The 17,165-nt window shown below is 34.4% G+C and overlaps 2 protein-coding genes across 5 annotated transcripts in view; one reads left to right on the top strand and one right to left on the bottom strand.

The window, feature by feature from the left end:
• The window catches only part of LOC106670026, a 256,597-nt gene that overhangs the window by 70,941 nt on the left and 168,491 nt on the right, over positions 1–17,165 (bottom strand). The window contains exon 1 of one of the 4 annotated variants that reach the window (XM_024227867.1): positions 7,026–7,166. The exons of the other annotated variants lie outside the window; for them this stretch is intronic. The gene's annotated coding sequence lies outside the window, so the exon portion shown is untranslated. Of the gene's footprint in view, positions 1–7,025; positions 7,167–17,165 lie in introns of those variants that run through there. 4 annotated transcript variants of the gene reach the window in all.
• LOC106670027 (ejaculatory bulb-specific protein 3-like) lies at positions 7,583–15,400 on the top strand. The gene is made up of 2 exons (XM_014400007.2): positions 7,583–7,797; positions 15,108–15,400. The coding sequence occupies exons 1-2, from the start codon at positions 7,617–7,619 to the stop codon at positions 15,284–15,286; spliced, it is 360 nt and encodes a 119-aa protein (XP_014255493.1). The 5' UTR covers positions 7,583–7,616; the 3' UTR covers positions 15,287–15,400.

The following is a 17,165-nucleotide window of genomic DNA, read 5'->3' as shown; positions in this document are numbered from 1 at the left end:
GAGACTTTAATCTTTTGGGTAATAATTTCCTGAAGAGCTTTGAAATATAAAATACATTATTTTAATAACCTATATTGTGATATGATTCTACAGGGTGTTCTTTTTAGATGGCTCGACTGAATTTCTCTTGACTGACGCTATCCAAAAAATACGTGTTTAATATTTTTAGTCTAGTTTAAACTTATAGTAGATGATGGGGTTTGGTTAAGTTTAAGTAGTTTAAAGGTTAAGTAGTTTAAACTTTTTACCTTTTTTGGAGAAAGATTATACAGGGTACCTCAGGCCCAGTTTAACTTCAAAATTTCAAATACGACCTACCACATCCTGACAAACGAACTTAAAGGACTTTTTACGCTGAAAACAATGGTGCGATTGGATTTTAAATTGGTCAAAAAGTGATAAAGTTATGGCAAAAAGAAACTTGCAACGTAATTTCAACGAGGAGCTGAATATTTTACTGTATGTTCGCGAAAATCCGAATTCCTCTCTCCGAAATGTTCGAAGGGTTTTAGGTTTTTCAAAAAAATAATATTGGAGATGTACTCCAGATTTACAATTTTAAGCCGTATCACTCTCATCTTGTCCAGGGACTTTGGGACTCTGATTGTGACAGGCGTCTAACGTTTCTTGCACAAATGTCGATTTGGGAAGCTGAAGAAAACCTTCTTCGATACATCCAACAGTCCGATGAATCCATGTTCACCTCTAATGGCGTACTAAACCGTTGTAATTTTCGAACGTGGGCAGAGGAAAATCCGAGTTTCGAACTCTCGTCATCACAGTATTTGGTGTGGGCTCTTGGAAATTAACTGAGCTTTATTTCTATGAACATAATTTAAATGGTGCTCAGTTCATAAATTTTTTGACGGAGGTATTAGGTGATGTTCCTCTGCAACAACGACAAAGAATGATTCTCTAGCTTGATGGATGCCCCGCACACAATTCTTTGCAGGTGACATCTTATTTGAATCGTCCTTCCGGGATATGTAGATGTGGCCCGATCTTTTGGCCTCCTCGGCCACCCGATTGTTATTTTGTGACCAATTTAAAATCTGATTGCACCATTGTTTTAAGCGTAAAGAATCCTTTAAAATGATCTGTCAGGATATATTGGGTCGTATTTGAAATTTTGAAGTTGAACTGGATCTTAGGGTATGCACATTTGTCTAAAAATTGGTTGTTTTAAACTTGGTTCTGTTTTAGTATACCACGGTGAAATTTTAGCTGCTTTGATGTAAGACATGGAGCAGGTGCCCTTTGTCTTTTATTTTATATTGCATACGATGTTTTTACTTCTATTCCCGTAAAATATTAATTTTTAACAAAACGCAATAACACTTGACAACACCGCAACTATTTCGTTCCGGCAACTTAGTGGACCAATGCTCAGCAAAAACAAGCTACCCAAACATTAGGCATCATACAAAGACTGGCAAACCTATGTATCACAGGGGCAATGAAAGAACCCCGTCAATTGAACTAGGCATGCTGCATTGGAATTTGTTCACAAGGAGAAGCGTGGAAAAGCTCATTTAGGCTTCATAAACAGCCAACCTGGATGGAGACTGAACACTTCGGACATACACGCATAATTAATACGTTATTTGAATGGTCACTTCCGGCAAGGTGGATAGAATCTCATGGCCCAATCTGTTCGCCTCCTCGGTCACCCGATTTCACTCCACTCGACTATTTTATAGAGGCAATTTAAAAAACATTGACTACGCCTATCATAACCCAGCAACTTTAATTGAAGAACTGTAGCAAAGTATAGAAAATGCTTGTCAATCCATCTCCCCTGACTCTGAGCACCGGTAAAAAGTGATAAAAAGAGCAAATATTTGCATCTTTACACAAGGCAGGCAATTCGAGCATGAATTGTGATTAATAAATAGCAAACCAAATGACTGGTTTTTTAATCTAAACTTTGTCATTTTTTCACCAATTTAAAAGCCAATTCACCACCGTTTTCGGCTTAAAAAATCCCTTAAAATGATCTATCAAGAAATATAGGGTCGTATTTGAAATTTTGCGGTTGAACTGGGCCTGAGGTACTCTGTATAATTTTCTCCAAATAAAGGTAAAAATTTGAAACTAGACTAAAAAATATTAAACACGTATTTTTGATTTTTTGATAGCGTCATTGGTTCAAGAGAAATTCTGCCGGGCCATCTAAAAATACACCCTGTATAATAAAACTGAGCACAAGATTGGTCCTAGTTCCGTTTCCACATAAATTAAATAAAAAATAGATAACAGCACAAAGTTATTATTAATTAAAGAGTGTTAAAAATAGATACTTAAAAGAAATTTTGAGGAATGATTTCGAGAATTATCGAAAACTAGGTTGTTTCGTAACAAATGGCGAATTTCTGTTGTCTTTCTGTCTTCGTAACTTGATTACACGAGATACACTCTTCCAAGAAATGATAATAACGAGGTGTAAATTATTGGTTAAATACCTTCCAGTATTTGGCAATCATTTGGGTTTTTACGCCAAGTCATAGAGGAAGCAAGCAAACAAAGAGAGGACATTTACCCCCTCCAGAGCCAAAAATTGAGGATTAGAATTGCATTTTTTTTAAAGAATTACAATAAAAGCCCAATTTTGACAAACAAAATTAACATACAATGCGAACAATAAGTAAAATTGGTCTTTTGAGAAGAAAAAAGTTCCATTTATCCGCTTATGCGCATTAGGACAATTTTTGCCCATTAGTTTCACTAGACCGTGAGTAGAACACTTATCGCAAATTATGTGATTTTCATTGTTGGAGAGTCTAGTTTTGATTGAGGAAGATATATAACATAAGTTGTATAATAAACATAAGAGCCTAAAAGTATTAATAAACGTGAAATTGTTATAATTATGATTTTTAATTATGTATACGACATAGTTATTAGTTAGTATGTAAAATAGGCGATGATGATCAAAATATTGCACATAAGTCAATTTATTTTGTACAACAATGTAAAAATTATTTCATTTGCACTCTATACATGTTCGTACATATTGCAAATTTGGTTACAGAACTTTTTTTCACAAGGTCACAGCACAGATTAATGCCAGCGGAAATGGATGGTGAGGTCGTTGTGAATAGTGAGGTTAGTGACGTAGTGAGGAGTTTTTACGATTTGTCTCAGGTCTTTCGATTGGAAGGATTGGATGCGTCTTCTTTGGATAGAAGAACTCCACAGTTCCATTCCGTATGTCCAAAGTCGGTAAAGTCTTCTATAAGGCTAGTTTAGTGTTGACGGTCAAGTCAGACTTCGGCCTTAGAAGTCTTCGTAGCTTGTCCAAGTCCTTTGTTGAGTTCTTCTCTCTTTAATCTTGTGTGAGGATTACACGTCAGTCTTATGTTAGCCCTAAATATTTGACCTGAATATATCTTTGTTGTTGGTGCATAATGGAAAGCAAGACTGTTTTTTTTTTGCAATGTGAACGTACCCTGAATACATTTTTCTTCATTTAGCCTTGTACTCCACTTTTTAAAACAATCTTCGATCAGCTCAAGGTTTTCTTGGATAGGAATACAAACATTAAACTCAGAATTGCTAATATAACTCAATTTAAAAGATGAAGTTTGGATCGTCGAAACTTGCATTCGATGAGATATGTGGTTTTTTTGAAAAGTGTTTAAATAGCTTTTTAGCTTTCAATAACCCTCTTTATACAAATTATATACCCGTTTACAACAAATGGACGGAACTTGTAAAAAAAAATTAGCCAGCACAAGGGTTGAAATGTGCGACGGTTGATTAATCACTCGGTTTCTCCCTCACCTCCGTCTTCCACCGCCAATTATTCTTCATTAGGTTCTTTCTACTCATCATCTACAGCGACCTTTTATCTCAGGAGAAAAGATACAAACGTGGCGAGATCGTATTTTTAACTTAAACCGTAACGGGTCAACAGGATAAATCGTTTTGGGAGAAATTAATCCGTAAAATTAACGCCGTCACTCGTATTTCTGTCCCCCTTGTCCTTTACGTGATAAATTAATTCGGACGTTGATGTCGTGAGTGATTTACCTTCGAAATAAAGTTTTGTTTGAAAAGTGTATTATTCGGGCCAATCGTGAAGTTTAAGATCATGAGATCTGCGAGTCTGGTCGTTTCTGACGTTCTGGTCTGAAGATCCTCGCTGTTACGTCTGTCAGAAGCGTTGGGCTTTTTGACATCATCAGTTGTGGGTTTGCATACGTGTACAAGTGATAAATTCCATTCGATGATGATTATCTGAAAAGTATGATCAGTCGACCATCACTGAGGTGAGACCTCTGCGTAAGGTCTGCGGGGTGATGAACTTTATAGTCCGGTCGTCTCTGATTAATATCTTCGCTGTTTACGTCTGTCACAGGCGTTTGGCTATTCGCCATCAACAGTCTCATCATCTCTACATGAGGTGAAATGTAGATGTAAATGATTTATGAAATTTCACATTTAAGTTCATTTTTCTCTGCAACTCTTTATCTATTAAAACGATTCTTTTTTTACATTCAGTAAAACAATAATAGGCGAACAATAGTTGTGAACAATGCTTTTACTAATATCCCGGAGGAGAGAAATTTAGATTTTGCCTTTGTCTCAACTTTAGGTTGATTGGTTGGAAAACGAAAGTTCTATCGGAAACCGTTTTCGCCTTTATCCGGTATAATCCTAAATTAAATGCTTTGACTAGCAAATTAATAGAAATGGTAAAGTGGAGTGACTATATCAATTCATTCGTTGATAACGATGGTTCAACTCACACAGTTTTTTTGGAAACAGGTTAACCACGAAAAACATTTTTCGGAGTAAAACTTTCGTTTTCAATGAAATAATACATTCATCCACCTTTACGATTTCTATTACTTTAGTCTTTTGTCAAAAATGATCGTATCAGTATTTTTAAAAGCTCTTAGCTACGAATTGGTAATAAAGTCAAAGAAAACAAATGATTGTGGATAATAGACCAAATATATTTTGATAAAATGGTACCAAAAGATGGCAAATTTTGGTTTCTCTTTAAACAATTAATAACCTTGAAAAGTTGCTGAAATTGTTCACATTTTATAGTTTGAAGCTTAGACAGAAAATACAGACACTCTTGAGAAAGATATGCGTATGGAAAATTAAAATCCATCGAACAGAAGTAGAACCATAATACCATACCATAATAATAAAACAAAACCATCTGTACGTCCAAAAAATGGTCACTACCTCCTTAAAGCTAATAAGTCTATTTATAAATAGATTTTACGATAATATTTCAACTACGAGGTTAAAATAAACCGTGCTGGTGTTTTTGGAAAATATTCCCGTGGGCTCCTGTTATACCCAGGACATTTACCTTAGCCCGGCCATACACGTTGTATAGTGAAACTACCATCAATTATGTTGCGACACCTAGGACACATAGGAGTACTGCCAATGGGTTGTTTCTCCACTTTTGTTTATAGGGCAGATCCTTTAATGTGTACATGATTACTAAAACATGTTCGTGATATAGTATAGCAATAAAACTCTCTATTTTTAAGACTTACTTTTCTTTGTCAATGAAATAAAGCAAGGAAAATTTAGGTGAAATACAAAGAAACTTCCCGGAAAAAATATTTACAATCTGTAATAAATATTAATATTCAATTAATTATTAAATATTTTTATTTTCTTTACCAAAAAACATTCAACGTTTTAGTATAATTTTAAACGTGAAAGAGGAATGACACAAAGTTTGATTATGTTTTTTGGATGGGTTCAAAACTAGGACATTTTGTTGACCGAGCTGCACGGAATTTGCGGTGAAAGATCTATTTGTCATTGATTTGTTAAGATTTTTTTTCAGGAAACCACTAAAATAAAACCAACAAGATGACCAACATCTTAAGAAAGCTGTAGGAAAAAACCACATCAATCCAAAAGATTACTTGCCGCAAATTTAGACACATACATACTGCAGTTTATCGTTGAAAAAATTAAAAATCGTGAGGCCCTAGGCTGAGCTGGATAAACATCAACAGGCGAAACTCCAAACATTAGTGTTTCTCCATTTACACGTCAACGTTATGTACAACTCAATTATATTGTTTAGTTCTACTCAATGAGCATAAAAACAAATTCAGATAGGATGAGGATGATGATTATGAATACTCGGAAGTGGGGTTGTTTGTTCCGAAGCACTGCTGGGCTTACTGTACTTTATTTTCCTTACCTTTCACAGCTGAATACTGGATCACATGCCAAAACCGAATCATTATCTGAAAATTGTAGTGATCTATGGTAATCTTCATAAATTTTTTTTTCTACCGAGTAGGAAAACAAACAATTCAACAAAGTATTGTCAACAAATTGACCAAATGCGTTAAACGTTTGTTAAAAAGAAATTTCATTGGTGGCAGTACCTATCATATAGCATGATCGCGCTTTTTATGTTTCAACACAGGCAGTGAAGAAATAAAAATAGAACTTGGCTATGAAATGCTGAAATTCTATACCGATCCTGACCAATCTCCTTCAGAATACCGGGCTTTTTCCAAGCTTGGAGAACATTGTTAAAAAATTATTGCAAATGAATCTGAAATCTGATATGAATTTTTTTTTAGCTTGATCGTTTTTGATCTTTAGGTATGTCTAGTCTCGCTGTTTTGGTGTCTCAAACGGTTTTGGTTTTTCCCCCCTTTCAGTGTACAAGTTTCAAGCACTCTTTTTTTATGTTAGTTTGAAAAGTATGATAACCCACAGAACTCCGCTTATGATGGCAAAAACCCAACTTTTTTGATATGTATGACATGTCAACCACCGAGAACAAGGCATAAAAGCGTAATCTAGAAACGAATCGGAAAAAAGGAACAAATAACTGACTTTACAAACTAGGATTGATAGGATTGCTGGCTCATTAAAAATTTGACAGTCTACTTTTTGATCTTAGTGCTAATAATAAAAAAATAATAATAATCTGCAGCTAGGTAGTTCCGAACATTTTGGTCTGCCTATCCTCACCCTATTTCACCTACTGCTGCACGTTATTTTTTCATTTTTGTACTTACGAATATATCCAACATTACCAATGAAGATTAAGATATGCCGAAACGCATCAGAAAGACCATAACACTGATATAGGCGGACCAAAATAATCGGAGCCGACCAATCTACAGCATTATCACCCACAGATCTCAAGAAGAGATGTCATAGTCCATGAGGAAAATCTGTCGAAAAAGATGATAAATATTTAGAATAATATATATTTATTTTTCTTTTCTTTTTTGTTCTTTACAGCCTAATAAATTCCCTAAAAATTTTGTGATTTCTTTTTCCGATTTAATTTATTCAACCAAGGTTGAGGCTAAAGTTTCAATTAAAACAAAGACTATATCAGATGCTTTGTCCCTATGCTTAAAATAAACAAATAAACAAATTCTTGGAACGATTAGAAGTGAAATCGAAAGGTGATCTTAGCTGGCCTCCCATCGTGTTTATCATCAGTAAGAGGTAAAAAATGGTTTGTTTAAGCAAGTCGCAAGAAGGATAAATGTTGTAGGATGACGTAAGGGGTCCATGGTCGCTTTCCCCGAGTGGGGCGTCCAAGTATAAAACGTGAGGGACGGCAGAAGCCACGGCTAAAGAAGTCAGTTACCACAATGAAACTCGCCGTAATCCTCCTCTGCCTATTTGGGGCCGTTCTTTCGGCCGAGGTCTACACCTCAAAGTACGACAACATAGACGTGGATAAGATTCTATCAAATGACAGGATCCTAACACAGTACATCAAGTGCCTCATGGAGGAGGGCAACTGCACGAACGAAGGAAGAGAGCTCAAAAGTAAGTTTCACATTTGTTATTGTTTAGGCTATTTTATATCCAATTTCGTCTGTTTTCTTGTACCAACTTACACAGCCACCAAAAATTCAAAAAGTTTGAACCAAATTTCATGCACTTTTAATTTAACAGGGGGTAAACATACTATAAAAGTTTGTCTTGTTAAAAACATGTAACGATTAAATAGTTCTATTCAGGTTTTATCATTCTTTTAAGTAATGGACTTTGAACAACTCCAAAGTTCCCATTAAAAAAAGATGTATTGCAAATTTCCACCCCCATCCCAAATATTCCAAATGTATGTTATTGTTTGTATTATGTGTATAAGTGTCCATTTCATTTTATTTGCTGCAGTACTAGTTTCTTGATTTGGAGACTAAAATAATTGTTACTATACATGGAATGTTGATGAGGGTACACCAACACACCAATTGACTATTAGTTATTGACCACTCCTATAATTCTGTTCTAAATATTAATGGACCTGTGCAGTTAGTTAATACATTAGTCTATGATTTCAACTAAACGATAAAGTTTAACATTATGCAGTTTGAAAGTACTGATCTTTTAGACAAGTTTTCCACTTTGCCTGACAATATTTTACGGGTTTTTTGGTAAATAAAATCGCCATCTTTCATATTTGGCTGTGCTTATTTTTAAGATTACGGGTTTTTTATTTTTGTATACACATTTTTAAATATTTCCCAGGTTAATTGTCACATATTACAATAAATTAATCTTAAAATCAAGCTTTAATATGAAGTCCATTATATTTCGTGGTCCGATTGACCATATAACTTCTTTCAATTAATTAATCTTTATGTTAAGTATTGGTTGATATGAAAAAGCTAGTGTCACGAGGGGGATTCGAACCCACGACCTTCAGCTAAATACGCCGTTCATCTACCACTTGAGCTATCGTGATTTCGATCCACTAGGCACCAACTTCCCATCTCAACCTACCTTTCCAAATTTCCCTCCTTTTTGCCATTTATCAAATGTAATGTAATCAGGAATCGATTCTCGGCGACAAATTGGAATTAATTCGAATTCTTTTGAAAAAAGAGGAAAAATTCGAAAGGTTGTAGGTTGAGATGGAAAGTTGGTGTCCGAGTGGATCGAAGTCACGATAGCTCAAGTGGTAGAGCAGCGTCGTATTTAGCCGAAGGTCGTGGGTTCGAATCCCGTTCGTGACTCGAGCATTTTCATATCAACCAATACCTTACATAACGTTACTATGATTGTTGCTCTTGCTATGCCAAGGACATGAGTGCTGATATGATGATAAGCACATAAACAAATTAGCTCGTAAAAATTAATTATTAATGGATTTCATAATTTTTATTAAAGGAAATAAAAACTATCGCAAAAAGTCATGAATTTTTACGGTTGTTTTAAGAGTGATATCACTCATCGTTTTTTTTAAACTAATAAACCTTCTAAGTTCCTATTGAATAAAAAGTAAAGTTTGAATTTCGAAGTTGATCGTTCTCTAATTGATCTAATCTTGTATTAGTCATAGATTATCTGGCGCTATTGCTAAAAACGGTATCAACGTTTTACCAGGTTATTAAAAATTTCATTAACCTTTAATTTATTAAATAAAAAAGTGATTATTTAATTAATTTATCAGTAATTATAGTACTTTACAAAGTTTGTATACGTTCGAAGAAAATTGTTTAAAATGTTAGCCCAGTAGGATTTCTTTTTTTAATTATTAAAACGTTTGGTATTGTTTAATGGAAAAAGTTTGAAGTTCATTTCGTTTTTCGCTAGGTTACTAGGACTGGAAAGTAACATGTTCTATTTACCCTAGATTCTATTTAACCTGGAATAAATGGTTGAATTAGTTGTAATTTTTTTATACGTTCAGATGGGTATTGGATTTTTTTCTCACCGATAGTATGGAATTCATTAAATTTTTGTGTCAAATTCAGGTGTTTCTTGAATGAACGAACCGATAGATAAAGGAAACTCGTTAGGCTTTAAAAGAATAGTTTAAAAGAAAAGTGTCCAGTGTTGAACCTTCATATTGAAGAAGCAATTTTCAGTGTCTCTCGTATCTGCTTTCTGCCTAGTGCCAACGGATCGGCAGATAAAGCCCTTGATATTCTATTGCCGGGGAAATGGGGAAAAAAACCGGTCAGCCTTTGAAGAGTCATAGGCTCCGTTTATCGGAAAGATCTCGAAAGCAATCGATCGCCATCAATTCCAGAGAGAATTGGCGAGGTCAAAACATTGCGAATGATCACAATATCCTAAAGAACTTTTAAGCCTTTTACTATGCATTTTAGCCAACAATTGAGAAAAAAAACCTTTTTAATAAAGATTTGGGTGGCATGCCCTTGGCCCGAATTCGCTGCAATCGTTCATTCGATTTTGTTTCCCTAGATGAATTGGATTTGTGTCATTAGCAACGAAGTAACTCCATTCTTTGTTAATTACATTAGGAAGTGAGGAGAAAAAGAAAGGACAACATTAATTTAACCGTCAGCCATAAGGTAAACACATAAAACAAAACAGCAATATCCTGTTCCAACAAATTTTACAATAATTATGTAAGCTAAAAAATAGAACATTAACACGCTATAACATCTGAGTTAAATATGATAAGAAGCGTCAGAATACAATAGTTTTTATACACTCAAGATAAAATCATACAACAAAACCGCAATTTTCTGTTCGACCAAAATTGAACAACAATTATGTTAGTTAAAAAATAAAACACTTAATAAGCATAAAACATGAGTCAAATATGGCCAGAATGGTCTGAATACGATAGTTTTTACATACATAAGATAAAATCATAAAACAAAACAGCAATATCCTATTCGATCAAAATTGTACAATAATAATAGTTGTTAAAAAATAAAACAATTAATAAGAATAAAAAATGAGTCAAATATAGCCAAAAGGGTGTGAATACGATAATTTTTATACACGTAAATAAAATCATAAAACCAAAAGCAATATCCTAGTCGATCAAAATTGTATAATAATAATAGTTGTTAAAAAATAAAACAATTAATAAGAATAAAAAATGATCAAATATAACCAAAAGGGCCTGAATACGATAATTTTTATACACATAAGATAAAATCATAAAACAAAACAGCACTATCCTATTCGATCAAAATTGTACAATAATAATAGTTGTTAAAAAATAACAATTAATAAGAATAAAAAATGAGTCAAATATAGCCAAAAGGGTCTGAATACGATAATTTTTATACACGTAAGATAAAATCATAAAACCAAAAGCAATATCCTAGTCGATCAAAATTGTACAATAATAATAGTTGTTAACAAATAAAACAATTAATAAGAATAAAAAATGAGTCAAATATGGCAAGAAGAGTCTGAATACGACAGTTTTTATACACATATGATAAAATCATAAAACAAAACAGCAATTTCCTGTTCGACCAAAATTGAACAACAATTATGTTAGTTAAAAAATAAAACAATAAGCATAAAAAAAAGGAGTGAATGTGACAAGAAGGGTCTGAATAAGATAGTTTTTATATTCATAAGATAAATTCACAAACCGAAACAGCAATATCCTATTCGACCAAAATTGTACAATAATAATAATACGTTGTTAAAAAAATAAATCATTTAATAAGCATAAATAATGAGTCAAATGTGACAAGAAGTATCTGATACGATAGTTTTTATATACATAAGATAAATTCACAAACCCAAACAGCAATATCCTATTCGATCAAAATTGTACAATAATGTTAATTAAAAATAGAAGAATTAATAAGCTATAAAAATTGATAATTAAACTTTAAGATCGAGGTTTTCACTTTTAAACTACTGTTTGTTTCAATGAATTGCTGCTTAGCTGAGCTCATCATAATTTTTAAGGTGATTTTGTTATGTTTTAATGCTAAATTAATAGATTCGGTATCTTTCTCGTTTTAAAATTGATTTGTGAGATTTTACTAATTTTTTTACAACCTTATGTTCAGGTCGGTGAGGAAATCTATGCCTGGAAAAAACACATTAAATCAAATTGCAACTGGTATGTGTAGAGTCGATGTAACCATGTCATGGTTGTCGTCTTTCAAAAAAATAATTATCGCCTCGTGTTCGAATAAAAAATGTCTCCATGCAAAACCAGTTCAACGTGTAGAATTGATTTTTATTGATTTTCTATTGGGAAATGAGATCGGAAGGTTTTAAGAAAGAAAAAAAGGTAAAAGATAATCGTCTAGTTAACATGCTAACTGGGAAGGAAGGATACTTCCTCGAACCACTTTCTCTCTCTTTCCGCTTTCTCCTCCTGCCCTTTGTGTCAACCGATAATTGTGTTCAACGTAATCTTCGAAACCCTGATCAAAGAAACTGGACTTACTTTATTCACCTGGATAGGAATGGACTAACGAACCGGTCCAAAGAACCCCCGGCTCGACCCCTTTCGTAATACTTTCAAAACGGATTTTGTAATATCGATTTAATTTCACATGTTCCTTTTTTTCTCTTAAATCGTAGGCGTCGTGGGACATCTTATTCAAGGTAAATCCGGAACAAAAACACTTTCTACGCTTGCATAACCCATCCGGACAGCGGAGAAATTAATCGCTCATGCCGGCTGAACGATCCTTTTCTCACTTAACGATTTAAAATTAGTTCAGATAAAGTAAAGAGCCGACATAAATCTTGCAAAGTAAAGCAATGAACACTGATTTAAATGGCTGAATTTGTCCCACTGAGAATTAATCCATCATCACTCAGAAAACAAAATAGCGTGATGTTAATATATAATCTGTTAGGGTTAGGGCGTAGCCCCTCGCTTTATCCTTCTCATACACTATCATCACTCTATCAGTTTATTTCTCATTCTCTCTCTTCATCAAAGTTAAATAATTGTTTTCAACATGACGTAAAAGCTATTTGGAAAAGAAAATACGTTGGACGACTGCTAAGAAGATGGGGATGGTAGCCTGGACCACTCAACTTTGTTCATGTGTCGTGTGATGTCGGGAAAATGTCAAAGATGTCCCATTACTTTCATCTATGTCATGCAAACTCATATATATGTATAATTGTAATTTAAAAATCGTCAACATTGACCTACTCCTCTCTCTCTCTCAGGTCTTCGAAATCTCTCTTCATTCATCCTCTCTCTCTCTCTCTCCCTCCCTCTCCACACACACACAATCTCTCACCAACACCCATATACAGAAAATATTTATTTAACAGTATAAGTATTCTGTACTTAATCAACTAATGAAAAATCACATACGAATTTCCAAATTACAAATAGTAAAATACGATCTATCACGTATCAAATCAAATTGCTACTGATGTCAATTAAAAGATCGTTAAGCTAATTACTTTCCAATACAAGCGTTCCATTAGTTGGCCGCCAATGACCTCGATTTAACCCATTCGTCAGCTTAAACAATTTCCTTAAATCCAACTTAAACAATCGGTGGCGGACGAAAATACTTGAACTATACTTTAACACGAATCTAAATCTGGAAAGTCCTTTGTTTCAATGGTGCCGTAACACGCGAATCTACGCTAATGATAAATTCTATTTTTTTCTTGTATGAGGAAACGTTAGAAACGTATTTTAACAATAATAAGAATTCTTACTTTAATATAATTAATTAGGGTTAGTTTAGATGAGAAATTTACTAAAACACGCACGAAAACTTTAATTGAGTCTCTGTGCTGTAAACAGAAAATGTAGTTTTTCTCGTGATTCTTTGTCACTAACTCTCCTATTTTGTATCTTGTTTTCTTAACTTGCTAATCTCTTGTAGTACACCGTGCAGATACTGCCAAGAAGACCGCAGAACAGGGTTTTTATTTTTGTAGTTACCTCAGAAACTACATATAACGCAAACAGAAAACACATAAAGATTTTCACACTTCTGAAAACACCCTGACACTGCGAAAAGAAACCCTCAGAAAATGCCACGGTGAAGAGCTGGCAGACAAACCGCAGAAAATACGCCTCGACACCCCAGATAGCCCGAGCGCATTTCCGTTGTCGTCGGAATACCACGATCCGGTATCCTTTCACCTCCCATAACAAGACAAATCTGGTCATATTCACTCCTCCAAAGTACTCGATATTCCTCGGGGCGGGTTTAACCCTCATTCACGCTAATAAATTATTTTCACTCTCCTGACAACACATGCACCAAATAGTACTCGATATTCCTCGGGGCGGTTTTAAACCTCCCATTCACGCTAATAAATCACTTTCCACTCCAAACAATACAATTTGTGCGTTTACAATGTTGATAAAATATAATATGTTGCATTATTCAGCACTTTATTGTATAAGCAACATATATAAATTTATTTGAGAAAAAGTGTAATTTAAACACCCATGAAAGATGGTTCTATTTCAATTGTACAAAAAAAGAAAAATTCACAGCGTTGTTCGTTCGGAAAGGTTGAAAGGATAATCAAATTAGCCACGAATGTCATAATGTTGTGATTGTTATAACGACTTTAGCCAACCCTTGGCCCTTAATTACGACGACGGAAGGGAAAGTTTTTCTCCAATTTACTCTCGTTCGCTCATTTTCTTCCCTGACTTATTTTCTTTATTTAAGTAAATAATGGAGTGTTTTCTTACCAGAGTCACAGGTTCAAAAAACGATTTCCAGTGGACTATTATAAATAAATTTAATAGAAATTAAATGCTTAATAATACAAAAAGCATCATCCTAACATTATAGAACTTGTCAAGTACAAGCACCTGAGGACAAGATTAATTTATTCCAGCTGGATCGGCTTCGTTGAAACTTCTGTTAGCCGCCTTGTGAAGGCCAGCGAGAAAATAACTTTTGTGTTTTCAGCACGATTTTCATACTTTTGCATATATGTATGTGTGGGCAAAGTTCGAGAGATTCTGCATTTGAAAAAGTAGAATGCATTAACTTCCTTTTTGTTAACTTGAAATAACGACCAGGTGAGGGTTTGAAGCCAAGACGATCTATACAATGCATTTATTTTGCCCAATAAGTTATTTTGCAGTTTTAAATTCGACCATGTGTAACAAACAATTCAAATGCTCTCTTTACTAATGATTATTGACTAAGGGAAAACTGAGTACTTGAACAATACTCATTTCTAGTTCCGGTTGTTCCTGCCGTTTTGAGTTGTGGAACACAAGTTTAACATGAATTAATGCCTGTCAGATAACAAACAATAAAATTAGAGGGACTAGAGATGATCAATAGTCATTAAACCTCGGATATTGTTTTACTTTGACATTTGATCCATCCAAAAGTAAATATAATGTAACGGTATGTTATTTAAATATTAAATTTTGTTGTTAGAAACGTTGCCAGACGCTCTCGCTACCGGATGCACCAAGTGCAGTGACAACCAGAAGACCCAGACGGAAAAGGTCATCAGGCACCTGAGCAAGAACAGACCCCGCGACTGGGCGCGGCTCAAGAGCAAGTACGACCCGAAGGGCGAGTACAGCAAGAAGTATGAAACGAAGTTCCAGTAGAAGAAAATATCTAATTGAACTATTTAATAATTTAATTTATAAAAAACCTAAAATTTAATGTAAGATGGTAAAATGTAATACCTTTAGTGATATTAAAAACATTTCCTAAATAAATAGTGTATTTATATTTGTTTTTAAACCATAGAAATTTGGTTAGAATAAATCCAACAGGGGGAAAAATCTGCGTTTTCAAAAATTGCCATCATCATCATTTGCACCATAGATGCAATTAATGTGTGTTTAAGAAAATAACCAACTAGACACAAATTGCCTCATTAAGTCATAATATATATGTCCAGAAACAGGATATTTTAAAATTTTGTCATTCAAACATCTCAATGTTTTCAGTTTTTCGTCAATTTGTCAACAAAAAGTGTCAAAAAATTTGAGTGTTTATTCGTTAGAATGAACAGTATAAAGTTTATATTTGTAATAAACGTTTCTTATTAGTATATTACTTTAATGACCTAAGAAGATGGTATTATCAGCGGGATGATGATAGCTTCCCCCCACATAATAAAAATAGTCCACTCCTATCTCTTATCCAGACAATTCCGAGTTTTCTTTCGATCATCTCTTTCCCAACCGAGCGTCATGGTAACTGTTGTCCTTCAAGGATCTATCCTAGGACCCATCCTGTTCTTTGTAGATTTAAACAAAATACCTAAATACGTAAAAATGGCTCTTTACACTGACGATATCGTTAAACACTACTCGTCTTCTTGGAGGATAGATACACTATCGAACAAGTTGGACAACGCAATGCGCTGCATAATGTTAAAAAATGAAAATTAAGCACAATAAAACGAAGGCAAGTTTTCAGCAAGCGTCGGCCGTTACTGTAAAACAAGAACCAAATTGAAGACGTACCTGTGTCGTAGTCTGATTCGGTCAAATATTTTGTGTGATATTGTTACTCACATTTACACCCCATGTATTAACATGAATTACTTCATTAGATGAAGTGGACAAGGGCAAAGCGGCTACCCGAGTATATTTTCCTCCGCTCTGTTTCCAGTCCACTCTGAGACCAGCTAGTAAACTCCTGTACAAGGTAAGGTATGCTCCTGTATGCGTGCCCCTGCTAGAGTCTGCAAGGCTGCAGGTGGTGCAGAACAAGTTTCTGAGCATTACGACAGACGCGCTCCGATACATGCATATCGGAATTGCACAATTGATAGTACCGGAATACATCAGAGATGTAACTTTTAAATTTTTTAAGCAATTCGAAGCTAGAACCAGTACAATTTACTACCAAATTGATAATGATTGTTTGGAGCACAGGTACATGTACAGGAGAATAATTCAAATAGAACACGGTTGAGGTATACAGAAGGAAGGATTGCTAGCCGTACTGTGAAATTAATGTACTGATATAGTTTAATTGGCAATCATTTAACAATAATCCTGTGAGGGCGTAGGTGGCCGCTACGGTTTAGGCGTTGACACGGCGCTCATCACTGTAAGGTAAAGGTCCTGGGTTCGAATCCAGCGGCCCTTCATTCGAATCCGATATACTTACAAATGGGCTTTTTTCAAAAACACAGGCACCCGAGGGTTGACATGACCTCTGCTCTTAAAAAAATAAATAAATAATCCTGTGACCTTGCAATCTAATCTCATTAATACGATTGTTCTTATTATTTTCTCATAGTACGTAAAAATCAAACCACTCGATTGATATAACCTTGAAAAGCAAAGAAGGCAGAAAAACATAAAAAGTATTTAATTTACTTAAAATGTTTTTGAGACTCGTAGTGTCTTTCGGCAAGGAGGAACGTAGACGCGTGCATAATTATTTTTGACCTATTATCACCGGACAAATTTAATTAAAATTGGTGATCCCTCCTACTCAGCCTCCCCTTGAATGAAATTTCTT

Source organism: Cimex lectularius, unplaced genomic scaffold (genome assembly GCF_000648675.2).
Source record: "Cimex lectularius strain Harlan isolate CLEC.00 unplaced genomic scaffold, Clec_2.1 scaffold38, whole genome shotgun sequence".
Classification (NCBI taxonomy): Eukaryota; Metazoa; Arthropoda; class Insecta; order Hemiptera; family Cimicidae; genus Cimex; species Cimex lectularius.
The sequence above is the reverse complement of the archived record's forward strand: the minus strand, read 5'-3'. Positions and strand labels throughout refer to the sequence as shown.